This window comes from Corapipo altera, unplaced genomic scaffold, assembly GCF_003945725.1.
Source record: "Corapipo altera isolate COAL_440 unplaced genomic scaffold, ASM394572v1 23, whole genome shotgun sequence".
NCBI lineage: Eukaryota > Metazoa > Chordata > Aves > Passeriformes > Pipridae > Corapipo > Corapipo altera.
In genome coordinates, this window is record NW_020884878.1 from 22,352,279 (window position 1) to 22,376,546 (window position 24,268).

Consider the following 24,268-nt stretch of genomic DNA (forward strand, 5'->3'; position numbering starts at 1 on the left):
GGGGGGAAGGAAAGGCTGCAAGCTTCAGTTCCAATGCCACCTGGCACGTTGGAATCGCGGTGGGGTACACGATGCCCGAGGGGAGCCCGCGGAACGGGGAGCACCGTGCGCGGCCAGCCCCGGCGGGCTCTCCTCTGCCAGGCTGCACAAATCAGAATAATTCCACTATTTTTCAAATTACGGCAATAAAATTTTATTGAAACCATTCAAAAGAGCACATCTGTAGAAACCGAAAACAGCGGAGGGCCGGGGGAAGGAAGGGGAGGGAAGGGAAGGGGAGCCCGGGCCGCGCAAGGAAGGGGAGCCTGGGCCATGCGGGGCCGCCAGCGGAGGGAGCGCCGCCCGCCCGCGCGCGCGCCGTGCCTGGGCCCACAGCGCCACCTGCCGGCGCCACCCCTCGTGCGGGCCCGGGAACCGCGGGAGAGAAACCAAACATGGGACATCCCTGTGCGAACATCGGAGCGGAAATGACAGGCGGTCCGGTTTAGGCTGTTAGAGAGCGTGCGAAATAGAAAATCATTTTTTTATCAAATTGTACGTGACATTAAATCTCAGCAATGCAGGTCCTACTTCATTCGCCGTGAATTAGCGATCAAAACAATGCCCCGAGGTTTTTCTTTTTCTCATAGCAATGCCCAGGATTGCATCCTATTTATTTGAATAGCCTGATGCCAGTGAGAAAGGAAGGAGCGGCCTTTATCGCCCAGCCGCCAGTTTCGCGGCTGACCCCTGCCCTGCAGGGAGGCAGCTCGGGCTCGGAAATTGAAACCTCTGTGACCACTACTGACCGCAGCGGCTCGGGTTTGACGGACCGGGCTGCCTTTGCTCTGGGTCCTGAACTTCCCCTTCTCGCCTTTGACTTTCGGTCAAGGTGCAGTTACCTGCAGGCTCTGAGATTGGGGCCAGTACAAACGACCCTGCCTGGCCGGCCCGACTGGCCTGGGCAGCCAAGGCCAGGAATAAGGCCGCCTGCTAGCTCACATGGAGAGAAGGAGCATCTCCAGTACTGGTGGTCCATGTAGCCCTGTCACAAATATAAATCCGGCTCTTTAATCTCCTCAAGTCTGATAATAGAAGGGAAGTCCAAAACATAACTTATCCCTTGACTGAAGGGCCACTGCCCCTCCACAGATTGACCAACACAGAGCTATTTCTGTGTAATCAAGATGGCCTAGTTAATTAGAATAAAATTAATCATGTACATGAAGTCAGGGACACAAACAGCATTAGAATAGTTCTTTTTCTTATAATCTCAAATATTTCCCAGAATATACATTTTAAATAAAAGGTTAACATAAAATAAGGTCTAAAAAATAATGGGGAAAAAACATTGTCTTACAATACAGAAAATCTATTGTGAGACGCTGACAGAGCACGAAACTATGCTTTAAAAACAGTTTACAAGATAAATTATATTAAAAAAAAAAAAAAAAGAATGAGGCTTAACATATGATCCTAAATCCAAATCCAGGAGTACTCAGTGAATGAAATAAATTCACAGGATGACAAATTCTAACCAATACAGGATATTTTTCTTTTTTTTTCCTCTTCATTTAATAAGATACCAATGAAAACACGTTACATCCTCTTCTACATACTTACCTTTCTGATTTTTCTGACTGAGATTATGTTTTTCTTTCTCTAGATATTTTTCCTGCATTATTCTTAAGATGGGAAAGAATTTAACAGGAATAACTTTGGTGAATCTATGCTGATTTATACTAGTTAAGAGTCTGATATCACAGTATCACACTCATAATGAAAATACTGTAAAATCTACCCAACTCATACTTTGGTAGAAATTAACAGGAAACTATTGTGTTTTCCATCAAAACTTCTTGGAAGTTGAAAGCTCATAGTTGGCTACGCTGAAGCTAAAAATTACTGTACAAGAATTCCTCAGAGAGAAAAGAGGGGAGCAGAAGAGAAAAAAAGAAACACCAATGTAATCCAGTCTCTGCCTTTTGACCAGCTCATTCCGTTTTGCACATGTAATAGTTCTGCACTGTGCTAGCAAGCTAGATCTTAAGAAAACTAGGGCTCTTACAGCATAAAGCTATTCTTATTCTATGCTACTTAGTACTGAAACAATTGTTTCTGGATCGTTATTGGATGATTTGCAGCAATCTCTGTGATAAAGTTTGCAAATAATGATAAAGCTCTTCCCATAGCACACACATTAACCTTTAAAACCTTCAGCTTTCCATTTTATTTCATGACAATTTTACAGATTTTCCTACGGGGAAAAAGAAAGTCCTGATCACACATCTCTGAGAAAAATCTGGAGCAAAAATGGCTTCATTTGAAATTTGGCACATACAAATTTTTTTTCGTGATCTAATTCTATTTTCTCTGGATGGATAAGAATGAAAAAGACAGACAACTCTAAGTATTGGGGGGCGGGGGGGGGGGAGACCATAACTCATAGAATGAAAATACACTTAATTCAATTGTTCTATACATTTAAGGAATTAATTAATTAAATGAAGTATTAAAAATAAATTTTATTGTATTTAACTAAATATCCTGAGACTTCCTCATTAATGACCAGAGCATTTAAATTTTTTTGAACCACAGGGATGAGAATTCACTTGCTGAGTCACTCAAAAAGGGCAGGGATGGATCAGTTCAGAGGCCAAAGGGCCTATGAGAAAGTATGGGCTGAGAAAGTGTGTACCTGGAAATGTGCCTCCTACCGTTGTTCTATTGAATGTAAGGGCATACAAAAGATACAGATCCCCCACCTGCTGCACAGGGCTGCAGGGCTCCCTACACTCAGTACAGCTGTGCAAAGGACCTTGGGTTAGGCAGGCTGGTTGCATCTGGCATGTGGGATAACAGAGCAGAAGAGCAGCTGTGGTGGTGTGCCACCAGTGTAAGGAACCCTGGAGCATGGGGGCAAGGCCTATGGAGGTGGACAGATGAATAAGTCTCACGTGCAATTCGCTACATTTAATAGGACTGTGTGTGTGTGTTCTGTTTATCACAAGTGTGTGTCACAAAAATTAGTTTAAATAAACACAAAAATAGGCAGCCTTTGGCAACCCAAGTAGTTTGTGCCTTTTTCCTGTTTTCCTGGATTCTGTTTAGATATTCCTCCCTACTCATGATGACTACAGCAAACCTCACTGCTCACTACCTGCTGCCCACTAACGCCTTTTGGCATGGCCCAGGAATTCCTCGCTCCCCTTCCACTCTCCAGCTTCCACAGTCCCCTCCTATACTTCCCCATTGAACTTCAGAAGCTCACCCTATCTCTGGCCAAAGACCATAATTCTTTAGAAATACATATGCATTAACTTTCAACTTCCTAGTTTGCAGCAGCAGTTTGCTGCTTACTGCCATCAACCAAGTCAATCAAATAAGTTTTAGTATCCACTGACCCCTAGCTACGTGCTCATGGTTTAAAAAGACCAAGTAGAGCCCAGGAGAAATATTATAGGCTGTCAGCAAAACAACAAGCAGTTGACCAACTAAAAAACTTCTGGTAACAACTACAAAACTAGTGATAACAACATAAGTGCTTATGATACTATAGAAAAGCTCTAGCCCCTGATGATAGCAGTGCATATTCTCATAGCTTGTCAGTGGTGTTGCTCAGACATATTCTCATTGGATTGCAGTTTTCTGAGAAGCACACAACTAAGAGCTCTCAGAAAAGCTTTTACTGTCACAGTCATAAAAAGGATGTTTTGACGATCAAGGGAGTCACTTAAAATTATGCACAAATGCCTCTCAACTAGGTTAACACCACTTCTTGCACTAGAACTTTTAAAGTTTCCTAACTTCAGTTCAGTGGTTTAATTTTACTTTTACATTACGAGATCTCTCTTTTTCCTGGGTCAGATAGGAAAGTAAACAGTTCCGGTGTTCGATAATTTTAGCACTTCAAATGATCTCATTTAGACTTTGAAGTTCAGCTTTCATTAATTGAATGGAATGGGAAAAGAGGAAGTTTCCATCTCAGTTGCACCTATCACTTTACAAGTCCAGCTTTTATTAGACCACATTTAGAAAGGAAGCAAACTGAACCTCATTTCTATAGTTTTGAGCTTTAGTCTGAAAGCACATTAAGGGTTACCAAAAAATTGAATGTGAGAACATGGAACTTATATTAAAAAATGCAACTTTATTTTTTGTTGCTACACTAAAAGCAGCAGAATCTTAGATGTCTTTAGTAGATTTTTGATGTGAGATTCCTTTAGATGAGGAATTTGGATATATGCATTTAAGGAAGTTCATATATTGACATTAACATTGCCAAAATTATACCATAAAACAGAGGAAGCAACTACATTCTACCATTATGAAAAAATTTCTGGCACTCATCCTAGATCAAATTTGGGTTTGCTTTTTATGGAAAAAACTCCAAGATTTACTGTGCCTATATGGCACAGGTAACAAATTTATTTCAATATTTTTTGGCTTGTAATTTTTTGATGTGCAGTTTTAACACCACTGTTAGTCTAACATTTTCATTTAACATGTATGTGGGCTTATACTTAAGACACTTCTGGTCACTGCATTTGTAAAAGTACAAAGCCTTTCTAATGACTTGAAGCAAGAATAAAATCAGAATAAAAGCAATGTGCCAAACTATTAAATGCAAACACACTAAAATTATTTGCCATGATAGCTAAGAGTGATGGTGAAAAGTCTACTGTGTTCCACAAACCTCAGTGTGGAAGCACCAGACAAGACTGTTTGTTAAATCACTACCCCAGACCTTTTTCATCACCACCTTACCTTTTATTACACAAAGGGAGTTCTCTTCTTAAAAGAATTGGTTATGAGGCTGTGTGCTTAAAAATGAATGTCCAATTTTGTTGCAAGCAGACAGTGTTGTAAAGTTTGTTCCCGATTTACAAAAAGACTGAGCTCACAGAGGGGTCTGTGTACAAGGATGGGCTGGCTCTAAGGGCACTTCTATCACAGAATGCATTAAGAAAACCCTTTGTCTAACCACAAAAGGACTTGCATATTAGTCTCAGGAGGAACACATTCCTGCCCATGGACTTTATTTTCAAAAGGATAAAAGTGCACTTTCTTCATGGGCAAAGGTAAGTCAAAGAAATCCAGGTACTCAAGAGGATGAGGCTGCAACAAACTGCCACAGTCAATTTAATTGGAGGTAGAGCCAGAGGCAACAGTAAAACCATTAGCAATACAGATATTACGATCCCCAAGGAATCAAGATGCCACAATGGAAAATATCCTTTGTGTGATATTGTCAAAATTCTGTGGCAGGCAATGGCCTCACAGAAACATACAACTGGCCAAACACATCAGTAGGATGGAAATACTTAACATGCAATCCAGGATGTATTCATAAACAATTCAGAAATAGTACTTAGCAGCTTTCTGCTAAAAAAGTAACACATTTATTCAATAAGCCTAGTCTATGAGAATATGTGACTTAAATGTTCCTTCCAAACTGGGAAAAGATAAAGATCAAATACTTTTCTTAGATGACATCCATGTAAAGACACTTCTTCTACTATATACTGTCTAGTTAAGTATTTTTAAAACTGTTAAATTACACAAATCTTTCATGAGTTCCCCCTCTAGGCTTTGTGCCCAACTACCACACACAGAATTAGAAATTGAATGCATTTTCCCTAATGGGCATCTATTGAATTGGCTATGATTTATATGGTTACAGAGCAGAAAGTTCCATAACCACAGGATGGTCCCTGGCTAATTACTTTTCCTAGGTTTAGAGTCCAAGCTATTTTTCCATACTCTATTCTGACTAAAGCAGGAATAGCCAAAAATATTTTTAATTTCTCAGTTTCCTAAAGCCTTCCAGGTAAAAGAGACAGAACCATAAAGGCAGGATAGGCTTTAAAAGCATGATACAGAGAAACAAGTGAAGTGTTACTTTTCAATCCATTATAAACAACCAGATTTGAAGACAGTGAACCCAACTCTGCAATAAAAAATTCACTGCCCAGATGGGACTGTTGACATTTTTTCTGCTTCTAGACAAAGAGCAGGTTATGCTACCGTGCATATTAAGAATCATTCCTAAATGTATCTCTGTAGATACTTAAACCTTACCACGTAGTTGTTTCTTTACCCTGTGCCTTGACTTACTTTTGGCTCAAGATGAAGGTCTACTTTCTGTTTGATAAAATTACCACAAGGCCTCCTCTTGCTTGAAACTTGCCAGATCTAAAAAAGATACTAAGTACCAGCAGATTGACTGTGAGGCTAAGATGGATAACAGGAAAAGTAAGCCAAATGCTTTCTAAAACCTGTTCCTAAGATATATATTCTTAGATTAGCAGACTAGCTTCCAACACTACCAGTAGCATTTCCCCCAGTCTTTTGGAGGATCACCGAACACCCAAAACCACAGCAGCAAAATCCATGGGCTGGAAGCACACTGCTGGAGAGATCCACGTAGCCCTGAGGCCAAGAGAGCTGTGCATAGGAATGTCATATAGCAGTGTAGGAAAAGCCAGTGTCATTGTGACTTTGCAAGGGTTCAAGAGTAGGGAGGACTGACAGAGAGACAGTATGAGAAAGGCAAGAACATCTGATTCATTCGTCATTTAAAAAATTCACTGGTATGAACTGAACAGCAGTATGGGCTGGTTGTAAACCTCCAGAAATGCCAACTACTCCAATGGCAGTGCCGCCAAGCATACAGAATGGCTGCTGGCCTCTCCTCATGCTGACATGGCCATGCTTCACACCTGACAAGTAATGTTAACTGGTATAGGGCCAGACAAAGTTTTAGGCCTCCTGCATTTATTCAGGTGAGGACAGAGTTCAGGCTGAGAAAATCTGGGAGGCCAGCACTGTGCCTCGGAAGCAGTGTGAGGTTCAAAGCACTCCCAGGGATTGAGATAGTAAGTAAATGAGCATATCCTTCTTGGTATGGAAAAATCTTACATATGCATTCACATTCTGGATTACAGACAATAATTTTTCTTATCTGCCTCCCAGGTTATCATGCCTACTAGTTTGAATTCTAGTTATTTTCAAGGCAGGACAGCGGGTGCGAGCCCTCTGGTGGAGGTGGCTTGCGACACCTGCCAGCGCCGCTGAGCAACAGCATCGTCTCCAGGCAGTGGGAGGGACACTACCCAAAACGCACCCCTCATACACGGGTAAGCTTCTCCACCGCGGGGTTATGCAGGCACACAGATATGGGTTAAAGAAGCAAACATTTTCCACTGTTCTAATCAGTACTGGCTTTTGTCAGAGAACCTCTGCAATGTGAATCTGTGTTAAAATGTTTCTAGCACTGAACTCATTCAGCATCCCTAGTCTGGGAGAAATTTTTGAGGTTCACTGGAAAAAGTTTCCCGAGGAAACAATATTGAAACTATGGAGTGAATAGTATAAGCAGCAGAAAAGAGAAACCTGTGAGCTGAAAGATACCAAGAATGCTGAAAATGAGACAGAAATAGCAAGGAAGAACAGAATATAAGAAAATGGGGCATAAACCAGGAGGAAAGTGGAGGAGGAGGAAACACAAGAAAAGAACAAGTTAGCTATTTATATGTAGTCAAAAAAAAAAAAGTGTGATGTTCTTTGGGTCTTTGGCAATAAAATAAGCCAGCAGAAGCTCTGAGACTTAAAAGTGGAACAGTCAGCAACCATGATATTGAGTGAGATGAGTAATATTCAAACTTCTGAATGTTCATACAAATCTAGTCTTCAAAGTTCATCATCCTACTAGGACTGAGCATATGGTTTCTGAAAATATATGTATTCACAAAGAGCAATGCCTGTTATTGGTCATGTTTCACAGAAACTCTCCCTCCTCTTAAAATAACTTTTTTTCTGAGTCATTTCTTCTCTACATAAAATTCAGGAGGCCTAAGTAGCAGCTAGGAAATAAAGACAGATGCCCAAAACATCTTCTAATGCAGGACAAGTTTTCTCTTATGCATCACAGTATCAAATATTCTAAACTGAAGCCTTTTTCACTAATGCTTTATGACCCTTTCTAAGTCACAGATTTGCCATATGTGGAGATCAGCTAAGATATGTGAATGTTCTTAGGTCACATATTCTTGTTTTACTCATTAAACCAAGAAGCAAGAACATCTACAGAAATTTGTGGCCAGTGATGTATCAAGAAAAGGACAAGAAGAGCAAATAAATCTGCTTGGGCCAAGAAAGATGATGCCAATATCTCCCACAAAGGGGAACTTTATTTCTGCAGCAGCAGCTGGAAGGAGTGTCTGGATCCTGGAGGGACCCTGAGCACAGCACAGGAGAGAGTCTTGTCTTTGGTAAAAATGCCAGGCACCAACAAGAATTGCTATATCCTGTATAAAGGATAGTGTCACAAAGCTGCAGTAAATTCACATCTACTTCACAGTCCCAAATTTCCTTTTTTTTCTTTCCTTTTTTTTCTTTCCTTTTTTTTTTTTTTTTTTTTGGTGCATTCTGAACAACTCTAAGCTAGAATAGAAAATGTAGAAGTTAGTTCAGGACCTCGTGTTCATAAGTACCAATTTATTATTTATTCTACTGGGAAACCTAAAATCAAATCTCCTGATAAGGACTGTTCGCTTTCAGTATGAAATATTTGGTATACAGCAACCTTGATCCAACTCTATGGATAATGTAAGTCTGTAATTAGGATGTTAATTTTCAGTGAAGCTAGTTGTCTGATGTGCTTTCTCTAAACATGCTGCCATTATAACTATGGATGTTGAAGCAACCTACAGTGATGTAAGGGTACTTGGAAGTACTGCATTGCCTCTTCATTTAATTATTTTAAATGTTGTGTTGGCAACATACCTTATTTTCAGATTGTTTTACAGCTAATGTAAGTATTGATTATGAGATGAACTGCATCCAAAAGACAAACTAATCTTCATTTGCAATTTTTTCCATATAATGACCTCTGTAATAGATTAATAAAAAGCTTTATTCTGCCCTGAAAAATAGACTGTTATGGATGACCATCATTCCTTGGTTTGCATACCCTGAGTATTTGGGCTTCAGAGAGTGGACTGGGGGTGGAACTCTCTTGTGCAGCTGCTATTTCCAGCTGATGGTCAGCTGCTATCTTGCACGTGCTCTGGGCACTGGAGGACGCTCTATTTGAGCCATGCCAGTACCTCCCCTAACTGTCCAAAAATTTCTTTACTCTTTTATCTCATAGTTGCTAGAAACAAACCTCATTCCCCAAGCATTTAATGCCTTGAAAGGCACACGATATGCACATACCATGGTTGCTCCTGTAGCCTGAAATCAGAGGCATTATGTCAATTAAACTACTCTCTCTGAAGTTCCAAAGATGTTATGTTTTACCAAAAAAAATACTAAATCACATTAGAAGAATGAAAACAGGCAAATTTTATACCTTTACTCCACAGTACAAAATTAATTCCATGGGTTTTTCAGTGCCTTACAAATAAAAGGTAAATTCATTATTTTTTACATAACACTTTCAGTCAATCAGCCAGTAAGACATAAAGAAAGAAAGCAAGCTACTCTATTCTTGACCTGGTGGTCCCAAATCAGAAATAAACACTTCTTGTTTAAATTATATAACTGTAGTTCACTAAATAATAATAAAAATGGCAGTTATATTTGTGGGGAGATAGCATCTCTAAATGTTTTGCAGAGGAAAGGATTTTTTTAAATATATTTTACAAATTCTTTAGAAGTGCACAAGTAGGTTTTATTTTTTAAAAGTTCAATAGTTGAAATACACATGCTATTTTTTTTAATCAAAACTATTTCAGCATTAAATTTGTTGGGATAAAACACATAGCAAAAAACTGTTGGAGACTAAACTAAAGTAAAAAAGATATTGATAAGGAGGAAATTTTCTAGGTTGTGATTTATTTATTCTCTGAATTTCTAACAACAACATTTGTGAAGTTGTGTGGGGCATTTGAGAAGGAAATAAAGCCATCAGTAAAATAAGTGCAGGAACAAGTTATGGCCTCAAGAGGGCAATATATCACCACGTCTAAGAGTTTTCAAAAAAGAAGGAAAAAAACACTTTTTACTAAAATAGAACACATGCTGTTTGCTTGTGGGTAAGTGCTAAATATATTGACCTCTTCTGTATCACTGACATGACTTAAGATATAATGACCACGATTCCCCCTCAAAGACAGAACATTTAATTCAGTATTTCTTATTTTTCAAGGTTAATTGGTTAGAAGAGGTCAAGTCTGTCACCTCTCAAGAGATATTATAATTTTTTGACCCATGAACTTGTTTTGCAGTTAAGATTTCTGAACTTTAAAACAGAAAAATGGTGATTGCCACTATTCACTAAATATGACAAAGAGTGATAAGAGATTAGGATTCACCACCTCTTCTCTTTACTCCATTATTATTCCTCTAGTTTCCTCATTTAGCCTCCTGTTATGCACTTGGTTCCTGTTCACCTGCAGTCTTCGAAGAAATGCTGTCACAATTAGTTCCTCCATAAATTGCTTTTCTTTTGCTTCCTAATTCATCTATCTTCCGTTTTAGATAGCTTTTTTTTTTTAGTGGTCTCTAGGAGGCCTTCCTTTACACCCTCTTTAGATCCTAATTCTAACTTACTTTTTTATCCACAAATATGGATAGGTTTACAGAATAAAATAAAACTAATCTCTGGAGTTGTTTTCATTCCTCTTTTTAATTTTATTTTTTTTTAACTGCAGAAGCTTTGCTGTGTCTAACACATTTACTACTTTTTTTTCCTGGTTTTCTGTACTTCAACAAAGCTGTAAGAGATTTGTACTGCAATGCATAGATAAAGCTGACCCTAGTTTGGGCTTACCTGAGATAATTTTAGGCAGCTAATACTGCAGCAGTTGAATTTTAAATTAACTTGTGTGTCTTTAGTCTTATATAGCACAGCGAGGAAACATTCACATAGTCACATGCTGGCACCAGCAGGGGAAAAGCACTTAGTAATGTTAAGTTACTGTGACTTGAACATCTACACTGTCTACTACCAAAAATCTCCTTGCTTGTTGTCTCCCAGTGTTAGCTGGGAGAGATTCCAAACACTGGCCAAAGGAAACCAGAGACAAATCTAGGTCTCATTTGGGAGATCTCACTTGGCCTGAATGTGAATCAGTGTTCAAAGTAAGCCTTTACTAATGCTTTAGGAAAATTCAAGTACAATTCCAGTTTGATATGCTAAGGACAGCTTAGCTGTTTGTGAGGATTATCATTTTTGCTCCAACACCTAAAGTAAGGACAAGAAAACAATTTTTTGCCTTTCTAGTTACTTTCAAAATAAATACAGAACACCTACATAAACATAAAGCCTCTGAGAGACAGTTTCCCAAACATAATTACTACAAATTATATTCACTCTGATGCCTATTGATGACAACAATGATTTAGGAGTCAGCATGATTTAATGGTTCATTCCTGATCATAACATACTAGAATGGATAGAGGAATGAAAACTAGTTGCTGTCATAATATATAAAGATATACAAAAAAAAAAAAAATATAGGAACAGATTTTGAGAAGTTATGCAATAATCTTATATAAGTGGATTTGATCTTTCCTCTCAGGTTAATCCTCTCTAGACCTTTGAACATTTCTCTCGCTCTGACTCATCTCTACCATGTACACATTTTTAAGGCAATGATGTGTTAACAGTAGATAGACTGGAATTTGATTTAGGTGGAAATTAGTAGCAATGTATTATTTAAAAAATTAAATATTTAGAATAGAGTATGGTGATTTTGGAATACGGTATCCTTCTGGAATATCCTGTACTTCCTCACAGAAGGTACATAAAACATGAGTCTCCCAGAGACTAAGTATATTATGTAACAGAACAGCTAGACCTTAAAACATTGTGAAAAGCATATCCCTATGAAAATATAAAGCAATGAGCATTCTCTCTATATTTACCATATTTAAGGTAATATTAGAAACCATGATTTTAAATTTAATAGTTTTCTGTTTAATAATGGCAGCACTTCAAGAAGCCATAAAATCAATGCACTAAGTAATTAACAGGGTAGATATGAAGTTACCTCCAAACTCTTCACAAACAAACAACTCTCACCCCAGTATCAGCATCTGTAGGACAGCAGTTATAGATGATCCAGTCCTGAATAGCACAAGAGATTCTTCTTAAACCATCACACACACACCCCAAAGAAAATTCCCAATGGTAATTTGGCTGGGTTTTGTAACCTTCCAAACCTACTTCAGTATTTTCTGAGGGCCTTTCTCTACCTTCATGAGAAAACTGAAAGCTCTGAACCATCACAGACGATAGAGTGCCTCTGCACTGATGGAAAGAAGTGTATCATAAGATCTTCTTGAAGTCACAAGTGATTAGTTGTCCAAGTTACAGCTGTTTCCCTGTTGAATCTGGAGCCTCTGTGGGCTATCCAGGTGAGTCGCCTGGCACTCACTGCTCACCTTCATGCCTGTCCTTTGCTACAGTGAGAGCAAGACGTCCGCTTCTTGCAGTCTTACCATTCCCTCTCTCGTCTTCAATCCTTTTGCACTCTTTAGCCTATTAGCAGAGACCCAGAGATCCTTGACCAATATCAAGAAAGTTTCCAGTTCACAAATAAATATCATGGGTGGCTCCAGTACAGGTCTGTGGCTAGGCTGTGGTACAGATGATTAAGACATGACTCTGGGTTGTAAAGCCAATGATCATTTAAAATTGATTTGAGTGACTGCATTAGAATAGAAGCTGAGGGCTCACAGAAACATTTATGCAAAAGCAGCTGTTCCTCAGTTCATCCAAGTTGTTAGTAGACATCCCTGAGCTGAAATGTGGTATCCAACTATGTACACAAAGAGAGAGAATTGTGAGGCTTTTTGGCCAAAGGTCTCACATCAGATGTGAACCAAATATTAGATGTAGGCATATCCCCTACAACCAGTTCTAAATACTCGTAAGGACATACCCTAAAATCAACGCTACTAAAATAATTTGGGAGCAGAGTTTTTTTCTATCTCTTTCTCTCCCTCTCTTTCCCCCTCTCTTCCCTCCCTCAACCCCCAAATCATTTGGAATGACTTTGCCAAATACTGAATGTAAAATATCCCTGATCTAAAACCACTCACTGCCAAATCTTTCTGAGGTCTTTACATTGGAAAGTCAAACCATTCTGAGCAAGTATATGCTTCACAATAGATGTGTTTCATTAAGGAAGCTTAATTCCTGCAGTCAATTATAGATGTAAAGTTACAAATTCAGAATTTGCACATCTTAGATAGAAGTTGCTGAGTTTTGCAAAGATTGCTGGTAACAAACTCACTCAGACTATTTGTGGTAAAGCAAATGCCAAAGAAAAGTGAGTGTACTTGGAGCAGCTGTTTAAAATTCAAGCAAACTGTTAGGAACTAAGTCTTTTGAAGGAACAGAGGGCTCACTGTAATTCAATACCATCTTCTAGTAAAACTGTATTTGTCTGCATTAAAGTGGAAGTTCCATATGCATACTACATTACTCCTTAATAATTGTTTAACCAGTTTGAAAACTGAGGGATGGGCTTTTGAAGCAGGGGAGTATCATCAGACTCAAACCAACAAAGCACAAACTTGATTCTCAGTACAAAATGTGAAGTGACATTTTCAATTATGCTGCACAAAGAAGCAGGACTGCTGAGAAAACTGCAGAGTTGCCAAGTAATTTCTGGATCTGATACCTATTTCACTTACTATTTTTTATAAACTGGTCATCAACCAAAAGCAGTATTTCAATCTAAATTGTATGAAGCAGTATAAGTAAGATTCAGAGATGAACAGATTTTGGCAAGCTCACTATCTGTTAGGGTAACTATGCAATCCATTTATTTTAACAGGGTCAATGTCAGAAGCACTGCTACTAAGCTATTGAAAGTAAGACAGCTGAAAGGAGCACTACAACACTTTAAAAATCCTTTATCTGGCAATCTAAAATAAGCCAGTCCTGTGCCCTGTTGATTTTCTTTCCTTTTTCCAGTTGTTCTGCCATTACTGATTTCAGTTCCATGTTTTCCTTTGTTACCAAGCTCCATCAGCATTATCAGTTCCTATCAGTTTTTCACTACTTTAGCCCCACAGCTCGAACCGCATTTGTCTTTTATGCAAGCTTTTCCCCCTAATGATGAAAATCACCTCCAAACACAAGAAAACTTTTCTTCCCCTAAAGAAATCCAGCTTCTACCTAAACTGTACTGGTGTGTTTTCTGGCAATTCTCTGTCTAGAAGCAACTCTGTCCCCTTTCAATCTAAACAAATTATTTCCACTTTGTATCAGTTCTCCAACTATTTTTAACAAATTGTTTCTCCAGTACCCAAATAGACTCCCAGCCATATCTCCAACATAAGTTTGTACCTCATTCATTAAGCCTATGCAAATCTTTCCCACCCCAACATACAAGCCATTTGTCACACTAGCGAGTATACTGCACTGATCCTTAGTTCCTCCTAGACAGGAAATTTCTCATTACTCCAGTGTCAAAGAAGGGTCTTAGATCTCTGCCCCACTGAGACACCCGGGGTTCAGCGGGGATAAATGGTTACACGAGGCTGAGGGTTTTCTTGCCTGGGTCCTGGAAGGCAGTAAAATTTGTATCCTTCTCTTTGCTGCAAGTTCCCTGGGGCATGCTCTAACTGACAGCTGAAAAACATGTAGAGCAGCATTATTTTATCCCCTTATCACATTAAGGAGGTGGGTAACCAAGACTGACTGGGCTCCCCAGACAAAATATAGAGCAAACGGACTTGAGGGCAAATTTATGAAATGTGATGAACTAAAAAGATGGGATCAACAGATACCAAATTCTTCTTGTAGAAGAAATTCAGCTGCCTCTTACAGAAAAGGAGCCTGTGATAAATCTATATAACAGTAAAAAAATCAGCAATTTGCTCCACAGAATTAACCTTGAGGCCTGCAAAGCAAACACATTTTCACTTAAATGGAGTGTCTTGCAAATGGTTATATTTCTACTCTTTGTAATAGTGCCTTCAATAATCAAGCAGACAGGATTATCAGTGACCACAGATTACATCATAAGGTGTCATTATAGTCCATTTAATATCACTTTCTGGAGAAGGAGATAAAACTGCCTGAGGTTATTTTATTGTTATTATATTTTATTCACATGATTGCAAATGTATTGTCATTAGTTCAGCCCAAGATCGGTTTTTATTTCCAATTTTTCAGGTTGCACCTGAAAATGGGACACACACACACAAACCCAGTTATAAATATGGTTTTAAGGACAACTTAGCTTGCTTTCAGAAAGAAAACCTTTAAGCATTCTGAAGCTGATACTCCAAAGTCCTAGTGCTACATATCAGAAGTGATAATTGGCCAACTTCTTATAGCAAAGAACTCTGTTGGTGTTATTTGTGATAATGATGCTGTTATATCTTTTCCCCTTTCAGTTAGTGCAATAGAAACTACAGAGCTTAATCTGAATCCTAAAAGCTGAACTGTAACGATAAGAGGAACATCCAGAATTTGGTATCACTCAGTTTCACATTTAACTCCAAAAAGTAACTTCTGAAACATCAGAGAAACTGCCACAGAAATTGTTTTGTACCCCAGAATGAAGGTGCCCAGTACTAAGGGCACATGAAGCATGTGTCAAAGAGTTACCTGCAGTGCAAGACAAAATATGGCAAGAATATGCAGTATTTATTGCAAAGCAAGAAACTGTCAAATGGGCCAGTCAAGAAGGATTCTGTTTGTAGACAGATAGCTAGATTAAGAGCATGATAATGCCCATGTAAGGACATCTGCACAATTCGCAAATATCAAAAACTACAGTTTATGTTTCTGCCCATGACTATCCTTTCTGTAACTAATAAGGCTTAAAAGAAATTATTTAGCATATATTCAACAAATGGTTTTCTATCAAGGTATTATCACATTTATACTAATTCAAAATTACTCTCATCAAAATAAAATGCTGAAACTTCCTTTTTTGTCCTATTACCTAGCTAAAATATTACTTGCAATGACTTTGAGATTGCCAGTTTTTTCTAAGATGTTGTTATCCCAAAATGAAAGACTGAGAAATTTTAGTTTTGTTTTACTATTTAATAGATAAAATACATTAAGCTAGACATTTGCAGCAGTGCAACTGGATTATTAATGAGAATAAGCATCTTCTTCTGTCCTTAATTAAGTTTACATTTCTGATCTGACTTCTTCTGCATGAAACTACTGCTAACAAAAGCAGTATTGAATTATTGCTGAGACAGGTATTCATGCAACTAGGAAACTCCTTTTTGAGTTGGATACATCTTCTTAAATAACAGAATTAATGCAAATGCCAAATGACAAAAATTGAAAAAGCAATGGCACATTTTTGATGCTTGCCTTAGGGAATGATGAAACAGGAGATCTAGCAAAAGAAAGGACTCAATTGTGACACACGTATGGTAGTTTTAGTTAGATTTTTTTTTTTTTTTGTGCACAATACTTCATAGCATCTCATAAGGGAGGAATTTTCTATTTTCTTATTACTTTGTCAAATTCAAGTACCTCAGCGTGGGACCATATTATTACTGAGGCAGGATTTACCTTGGTAAAACACTTGTATTGAAATATTGGGTTTTAACCAGTCTTACAAGCAGACAATTTAATAACGAGCATCAATGGAAAAACTCAGGTAAATAAGTAGTGTAGGAAAAACTTACATTTCTTTAAAATAGTATAATTACTTTGCAAAATATTTCAAATTTTTTCATTTGATTATTTTTATTCACAATTCAAGAAGCACATTTAGTGTATCTAGCATACAACTTTCTGCATGAAATAAATATGAAACTTTCTTGTGTTCTGCTTTTAAGTGCATGGAACATTGAGCTATCTCTCTTCCTAGCAGTGCTCTTTGCATCTGCTCTTCTTTTTGTTTGAAGACCTCCTTTTACTATGAATCCCTTCTCACAACATACTTCATAAGATTATTTTCAAACTCCATGATCAATGTTTTCCAAATATTTATAACAACCAGAAACACTAAGAAATTGTACAAAAAGTAGGCAGGAGTAGCAAAGTTCCTCAAGGACATGAGCAGCAGCTTCAATCACTAGCTAGAAGGATTTACTCTGGCCAGAGAATAGCTAACTACCTTTAATTGCTATCACAAGCTCAATCCACTCTTCAGAGGAGCTGAGGAGATGATGGGTATTGAGAGGAAGTGGGTATTTACAGCTGCAGCCAGTTGCTACATCTGATCCTTACTCCTGCATCCTAGCAGGACTGAACTGCAGCTGCAGGGAATCACTGAAAGACAGATGACCCCTCAAAAGAGAATTACCTTTTCAAAAAGTTTGATAAAATAACTTGATGATTTGAGAGGATGATACAAAATGTTTCTCTGCCACCTGTTTCTTGCCAAAGGGATGCTAGTCAGCATCTGTTGGAGGGAGCTGGTCCCTAGACACTCAACAATTCCATTCTTAAACAGGCTCCTGTAGTGTCATTTGAAAGACAGCATCTTATGTATTCACAAGCAACTCTGATGAGCTTTGTTGCTTTCACAGAATGAAGGGCTCTGTATCTGTCAGCTTCAGCTGGACTAATTTTCAACATTACACAAACGTAAGCACAGAAACAGCTTGCAGTTGTGAAGATGGTTCTTTCATCAGATCCTGGAAGATGAACCCCAGTCTCGAAGATGGAGGGAACAACTTGAATCATTAAGCACTGCCCTTTAGAGCTGACAGCTGCTGCAATCTCCTTTGTTTAAGAAGAATTTATTTTTGTGTTTTCTACCCTGACTTTAACATCTCTACCTCAACTATTTTCCTACTAGTCATAATACTTCCAATATCTCCAAAAGTTACAGAAATCATGCCTCATAAGAAACACTTACTGGCATTATAAAACTAGTCCTTTTTTTTTCTAAGCTAGTAGAGAACTTGATAACATAGAAGCTAATGCAGACACCAGATTTAGCATTCAGATGCCAACATGACCCTTTAATGCATGTGTTATGAATTCTAAAGGATTTTGAAATCTAATAGAGATGGAGCTTTCTTTCCTGAAAATTAAAAGTTCACTGAGGATGGGAATGAAATGTTCTGAGTTGAAGAGATCTCTACAAAGGCCAGGAAGACAAACCCATCAGAAAAAAAAAATGAAACAAAAATCACTGCAAGGGAAGAGAACTAATTAAAAAGAAATGTTGTTATTATACATGATATGACAGGAATCAAGATTCCTATTCTTGAAATAAAGCAAATCTTTTAAATTAGGAATATAGGAATATGATATATAGTATAATTTCATTCAAGTACAACAAAGACTCCTGATTTTCTAACGTTTATCTTACCCTTCATACAAAAATAACTTATGTATCCAATCTTGGCAAAGAGCAGCTTTGTTGACAAAAAAATGTTTTACCAAGTTTAAAGGCATTGGTATAAGTAAAATAATGTAGGCAAATTCTGTATAGTTAGTTAAAGTCAACTGCAGACTATTGTAATTATAAAAATCACTGCTCTTCTCTACTTCTAGAAGTCACTAGGTGAGACATTTCTTTCAACATTGAAAGAAAACAGGAAAGCAACCACATCCCTGCCCGCAGCTCCTTCTCCATATACAGGCTTACCAAGAACACAGCAAAATAACACAATATTGCCTTACCTCAATTTTTTCCCATATGGTTTCATAATTCTCTTGATGTTGTATATCTTGCATCAGTTGATGAATTAAAGCTGATTTATTTGAAGCAGAACTGTCATTCCCAGCGGGCTGAGTGACAGCAGTCCTTTCTGACTTTTCTTCAGTGTATTTTTTAATGCAAGATACAGGCATACAAAGATCTTCATCAGAGGGAATATCACTGAGAGGCCCAGATTCAATACTGTCACCTAAGGAGGATACTATATCACTTGAAGAGCTGGGTGAAATTCTACCCCTTTTTTTGTGCTTTTTTGTCTGGTATGTTGGATACATTTCTGAATCTGAGTTCATTTCTGAGAGCTCCCAGTCATCAATGTTTTGAATGGTTTCTCTTCTGGGCTTTTGGGGCAGCAACTTGGTCAATTTTTCTAGTTTTAAAGCTAGTACTTCAGTCTGTTTGAGATGTGAAGGAAGTGCTAAATATTCATCAGATCCATACCACACCTCACTGTCTTTCCTGGTTTTTTGAATATAGTGTGTTGTAGAGGATAAGCTTTCATTTTTCTTTCTCGTCAGTAGAAGAGGGGATGAGTTGGAAAGCTCAGAACCAGCTGAAGAAGCAGTCTTTTGGCTATGTGTTGGTGAACTAAAGGACTCAGTTTTACCTTGTGATTGCCCATTTGGATCTTTCTGGATACAAGAATCTGATGATGCAGAAGAATCTGTTTCTGTCTCCTCCAGAGCCTGAGAGTTATGAGGAGTGATTCCATTCTGCAGAGAATATCGTCCTTTTTTGTCTTGTGTTGATGGAGCTGTTTTACAAATATTTCCAGGTGTTCTGCCAGCTTTCACTTTCTCTGGAGCATCATGACACTTCTTGTGCTTTGATTTTTCTTTACAGGTGTAGAAAGCAGACTTTCCTAGAATTATGGGACTGTCTTTAAAGTGATTATTTATTGTGTAATCAAGATTTTTATCACTTATTTTATTTAAGCAATCATATGACTGACTAACTGCAAATGGACTGTTAGTATAGGGTGACTGTAAAGCTAGGCAAAGCTTGGACCTGTCTGGTGGATCTAACAATGAGGGTGTACTTCTACTCATTTCATTTTTGACTATTTGAGAGATTTGCCTTTTTAAATCATTAGCTTCCATACAATCTTTAAACACATCATCTTTCAGAAATAGACCTCTTTTTGGCAGTGTAGGCTGCGTAGGAGAGTCTTCATTATAGTTAAAGCAGTCTCTTATGGACCTCTTAGGAGTTGAGGTTTCACAGTGAGAGTGTTTGATTTTTTCACCAGTGTGCTGTGGAAGACTGCATTCTGGATTCTTTGATGTGGAAACTGGCTTGCTCTCAGTAGGTAAAATAACATTTTCAGAGCAAGGTGCTTTAGAAAGAGAGGAATTCGCAGAAGGAGATGCTAGTGAGAGATCATGTGGTGCTTTCTTGTCTTTGCTTTCTTCTCCATCTTCGGCTGAAAGAGGTACATGGGTTTCTTTCTCCTTTAATGTTTCATTACACTGGGAAGCAATGGAATCAGTAGCTACTGCAAGTAAACCCACACTTCTGATAAGTCCTGGAAATTCCTTATCCATCTCACTATAGTTCCAGGATTCAAATGATTTTGCTTTCCCTTGGCTGGAGGTCATATCATCCAGAGCACCAAGCAAATCCTCACTAGGACTATAGTCAGATAGTTCAAATGCAGTAATACCACAATCCAGGGACAAGTAATTTTGAGAACATTTGATGGTTAACTGCCCAGAATCATCAACTTCAGTTAAAGAGTCAAGACGATCCTGAAATATATAAAGAGGGGAGAAATTCATGTTCATATATTCTAAATTTAATGCCTAAATCAGTATACTGGTTTTTCCTTTCCAGTTTTGGTTTTCATAACAATTTTTTTAAGCAAACTCTTGAGTATCCTCAATCAGTTCATGTCGGAATTATTCTCTGTACCACTATACACCTGTATCACTATTCTGCCTAAATCCATAGTTTGAGGACCCTAAGCACCATGCCTGAAGAAGGTGCAATAACCATATAATCTCTTCATCTCACACTAAACCTCTTGGATTTGGTCTGAACAGGAATCATCTCAAAAAAGAAAGCTATTTTTTGCCAACTTCTACAAACATCTAATGTTTGAGCCTTGTACTCTATCAACCCCCCTTCCATTACTCAAAGTAAAACCAGAAAAAATCCTCCAGCTAAAAATATTATTTATAGAATAGATTGATTAGAAAGTTATTTATCAACCATAAGTTTGGACACTGAAAATATCTTTTATTTAGCACATTCCATCCAGATGTAGAACCTATGTCACAAATTGGACATTGTCAACAGTTCATAATTAAAAGGGGAATTTTCTATGAATCTGTCAAATTTATATTTTGAAGTTGTATTTATTAAGGAAAATTATGACTAAACAATGATCAGTATTACAGGTGCATTTTCCCTCTAATCTCAGGAAAAGATTACAAACTCTAAAACCATATATAAATCAAAACCCTTTCCAAGGCCCTAAAGGCCTTTATTTCTCCTGAATAATGAAATCCATTCCTTTGTCTCTTGAAAAAGTGTGTCTATTAACATTAATAAAATAATATCTTGCTTGGTTATTTTCCAAGCAGCGTCTGAAATGTGTACTTCAGAGGAGCATTATTTAATGCCAGTACTACCAAATTTTTATTGTTTTTATTTCACAAAAATGTTAAATTTAATTATTTCTATGGCTACCAATAGGAATGACTTAGTTAAATTCTTTTTTTCCCTTTTCACATAGTAATGCTTCCTGTAAAGGTCTATAGGCTCTTTCCAATACCTTCTTATATTTATATTTAAAGCAGTAAAAGTCTGTCTTTTTTTTACTCTTTCAAATGAACATATTTAAGGTGTAAGGCACTTCTTTTGTGATTTTACCAGCTGCTGGAGAACCAGGATTTACTGTATTTTAACATAGCCTTTTACTGATCTTTTCCCCATTTCCTGGCTTTATCAATTCTAAAATAAAACTCACAGGTTAGGTTTAGCTGGACAGAATTCAGGCTGCACAGAACTAATTTTTCTTTCTTTCTTAACATCTCTGGGTAATTCCTGAAGGAAAAGTGGTCCTTCAAAATCCCTATTCTCCAAAGTTTTTTATTAAAACAATTATTTTCTTAATTTTGCATCTCCATCATGGCAGACAGCTTGCCTTACTGTTTCCTCTTATTTCCTCCAAGACAAAAAGCTTTGTGTGCCCTTTCCTTCTGGCATCCTATTCAGTGTGGCACCGCTGGGATAGCCTAAAGCACAATTATTGCCTGCCCAGTTAATGAGCTAGGTATCTAACCAAGCCAGTACAGCCTGTGCTGTACACTTTTGTGTTTTGGTAGCTAGTCTACCAGTGTTATCCCTGTTCATTATGTCGAGGACAGCTTGTGCATACTTATGGGGGTTATAGCCACAGTGTAAATACAGCCCAGATGGGACTGTTGCACTGTGACTACTGTGCAGTCTGGGAACTTAGAGCGAATATTAACGTGATGAGACTGAACACAAAAGAAACCTTGGCAGTTCACTTCTTCTAGGGAACTCCTCAGTTAACGCTGGCAGCCAAAGCTGCTCTTCAGCATCACACAGAAGTCAATGGACTTAAGGAGTGATCCAAACATTTTGTGAAATTATAGGTTCATGAACTACAGAAAAGCATAGCATCTGAAATTTGTTCAGATCAAATTTCCATCTGGCTCAGCATCCTGTCTCTGCATCAGTTCAAAACATTCTCTGCTAGCTGAGCTATGAGATGTGGGTCTACATACATGGCCCTTCTCCACACATTTCTACCTGCACTCTCAGCTTCTACGAATGAGCAGCATAGGAACTTCCTTATCTGGAGGTTTAACTTTTGTATCATCCTCGTACCTTTGCTTAGTTTTCACATTTATTTTTTTATCTTTTCTGCACTTTTAAGTGTTCTACTCTAGTGAACTCCAAAATAGAAGTCTTTGTTGTGTGTGAAAGTTTCCTTCTGTAAATTTAAATCAGATGATTTCTCAGTCTTAGGAGGAAAAATAAACTGCCATTCCTGGTTCATAATCCCAAAGGTGTACTGAAAATTAGCGAAATGATTCTCCAAGGAATCCATATGGGTAAAGTTTTCTAGGTTTGCTCAGACTCCTGATTCACCTATGCATGAAAATCCTTAACAGAAAATATTTGTATCATGAGGCACTCACTAGTTCCACAATGTAGTCCTGCCTGGGAAGGGATGGGGGGGGGGAAGAAACATCAAAAAAAAGTGAATAAGAGTAGATATAATTGTTTCTACATTATATTTATTTATTTATGTTCATCAGTTAGCTGCTATCACTATACCTGATAAAAAGCTTAAATACCTGAAAGTTAGAAACTGCAGAGCAATTTCTATGAACTGATTTAAGTAATAGGGCAGAAATTCTAAATCAACTTTGTATCCCTGCTATTGATAGCCATTAATTTTATCAAATATTCTTTTTGTTTTATTTGGGGTGGGTAAAAGGAATGATGTCAGGATATTTTATCTTTTATATTACCATGTAAGCCTATCTGGCAACATATATTTTATCCATTGAAAAATAATCTTTCCTTTTCCAGTCAGTCCTCTACTCCATTGGAGGGATGTTTTCTATAGTAGTCATAATTAGATCCAGATGGAACATTTCCTGTTTCTTGGTATTTGAATCTGCACCTTCTTTATGTCTTGAAATTACTCTGCGCATGTCATAAAATAATGACTTCACACTAATTCACCAGTCTGGATATTAAGACAAGTGTAGATTTCCTTCAGACTTGACAGAGGTTTACCAGTAACAGCAAAGCAGAAACTGAATCTGAAGTATATATGCATCACGAGCAGCTCTGAAAGGTGGGCCTGGGCATCTCTGAGCATTGATTTCTGGCACACACCCTGTTGTTCCAAAGACAAATATAAAACCCAACAAGAAGCAGACAAATATGCACATTCTCTTTGAACTTGAGTGATAATGAAATTCAGGACATCTTTAGGGGACTTCTGACTTCCTCTGTAACACAGGTTGTTACAGAATTCACTGCACTGATCTAGAGGTCTCTTTCTGTAAATGCATCTAATCCTGACAAAAGCATTTGATCTTAATCTTAGGACTTTCATCAAATGAAAAATCTTCTACATACTATCAATCATTAATTACCTAAATAAAAATTAAAACTGTGCATCTTCTTTAAGTTTAAAAAATTAGGCCAGTAGTGTCCTTCTAAGTAAGTTGATTTAGTAATGATCAATTCAAAGGAAAAGACTTTTTAGTTACATGAACTCAGATTTACAAACCATTTACATGTTTGTGAATTTGATATACTGTTGAGTAAACAATGTATGATTTGTGCATTGTTGTTTCTCAGACAAAATGTGTGACTGTTTAAAGGCACGTTGCAGAATTGCCACTCAAATTAAAGCCCATCCTCTTGCTATAAAGCAATGCAGACCTAGTCTGGAAATTGGCTATAAACCTCAAATACGTGAGTGACCAAACCAAAAACTTTGGAACAGATGAACCCCTGTAAGTGTTTGAAATCCTTTCCGAAAAATATTTCCATCAGGAGAAAACATTCCTAGCCTCTAGCACAACATTTCTGAAAGTTGACATTAATTTGCACTAATTTGGTTCAACAAGAACAGATATCAGCCAAAGACATTTAAAACAAACTTAGCAAAATATCTAGAA

At 37.7% G+C, this 24,268-nt stretch overlaps 1 protein-coding gene across 15 annotated transcripts in view; it reads right to left on the minus strand.

Annotated features, from left to right (window-relative positions):
* AKAP6 (A-kinase anchoring protein 6) overlaps nt 1-24,268 on the minus strand; it is a 274,869-nt gene that overhangs the window by 163,828 nt on the left and 86,773 nt on the right. For all 15 annotated transcript variants that reach the window (XM_027638234.1, XM_027638231.1, XM_027638225.1 and 12 more), the window contains one exon: nt 18,557-20,341. In XM_027638234.1, coding sequence (XP_027494035.1) covers nt 18,557-20,341 — 1,785 coding nt within the window. The remainder of the gene's footprint in view (nt 1-18,556; nt 20,342-24,268) is intronic.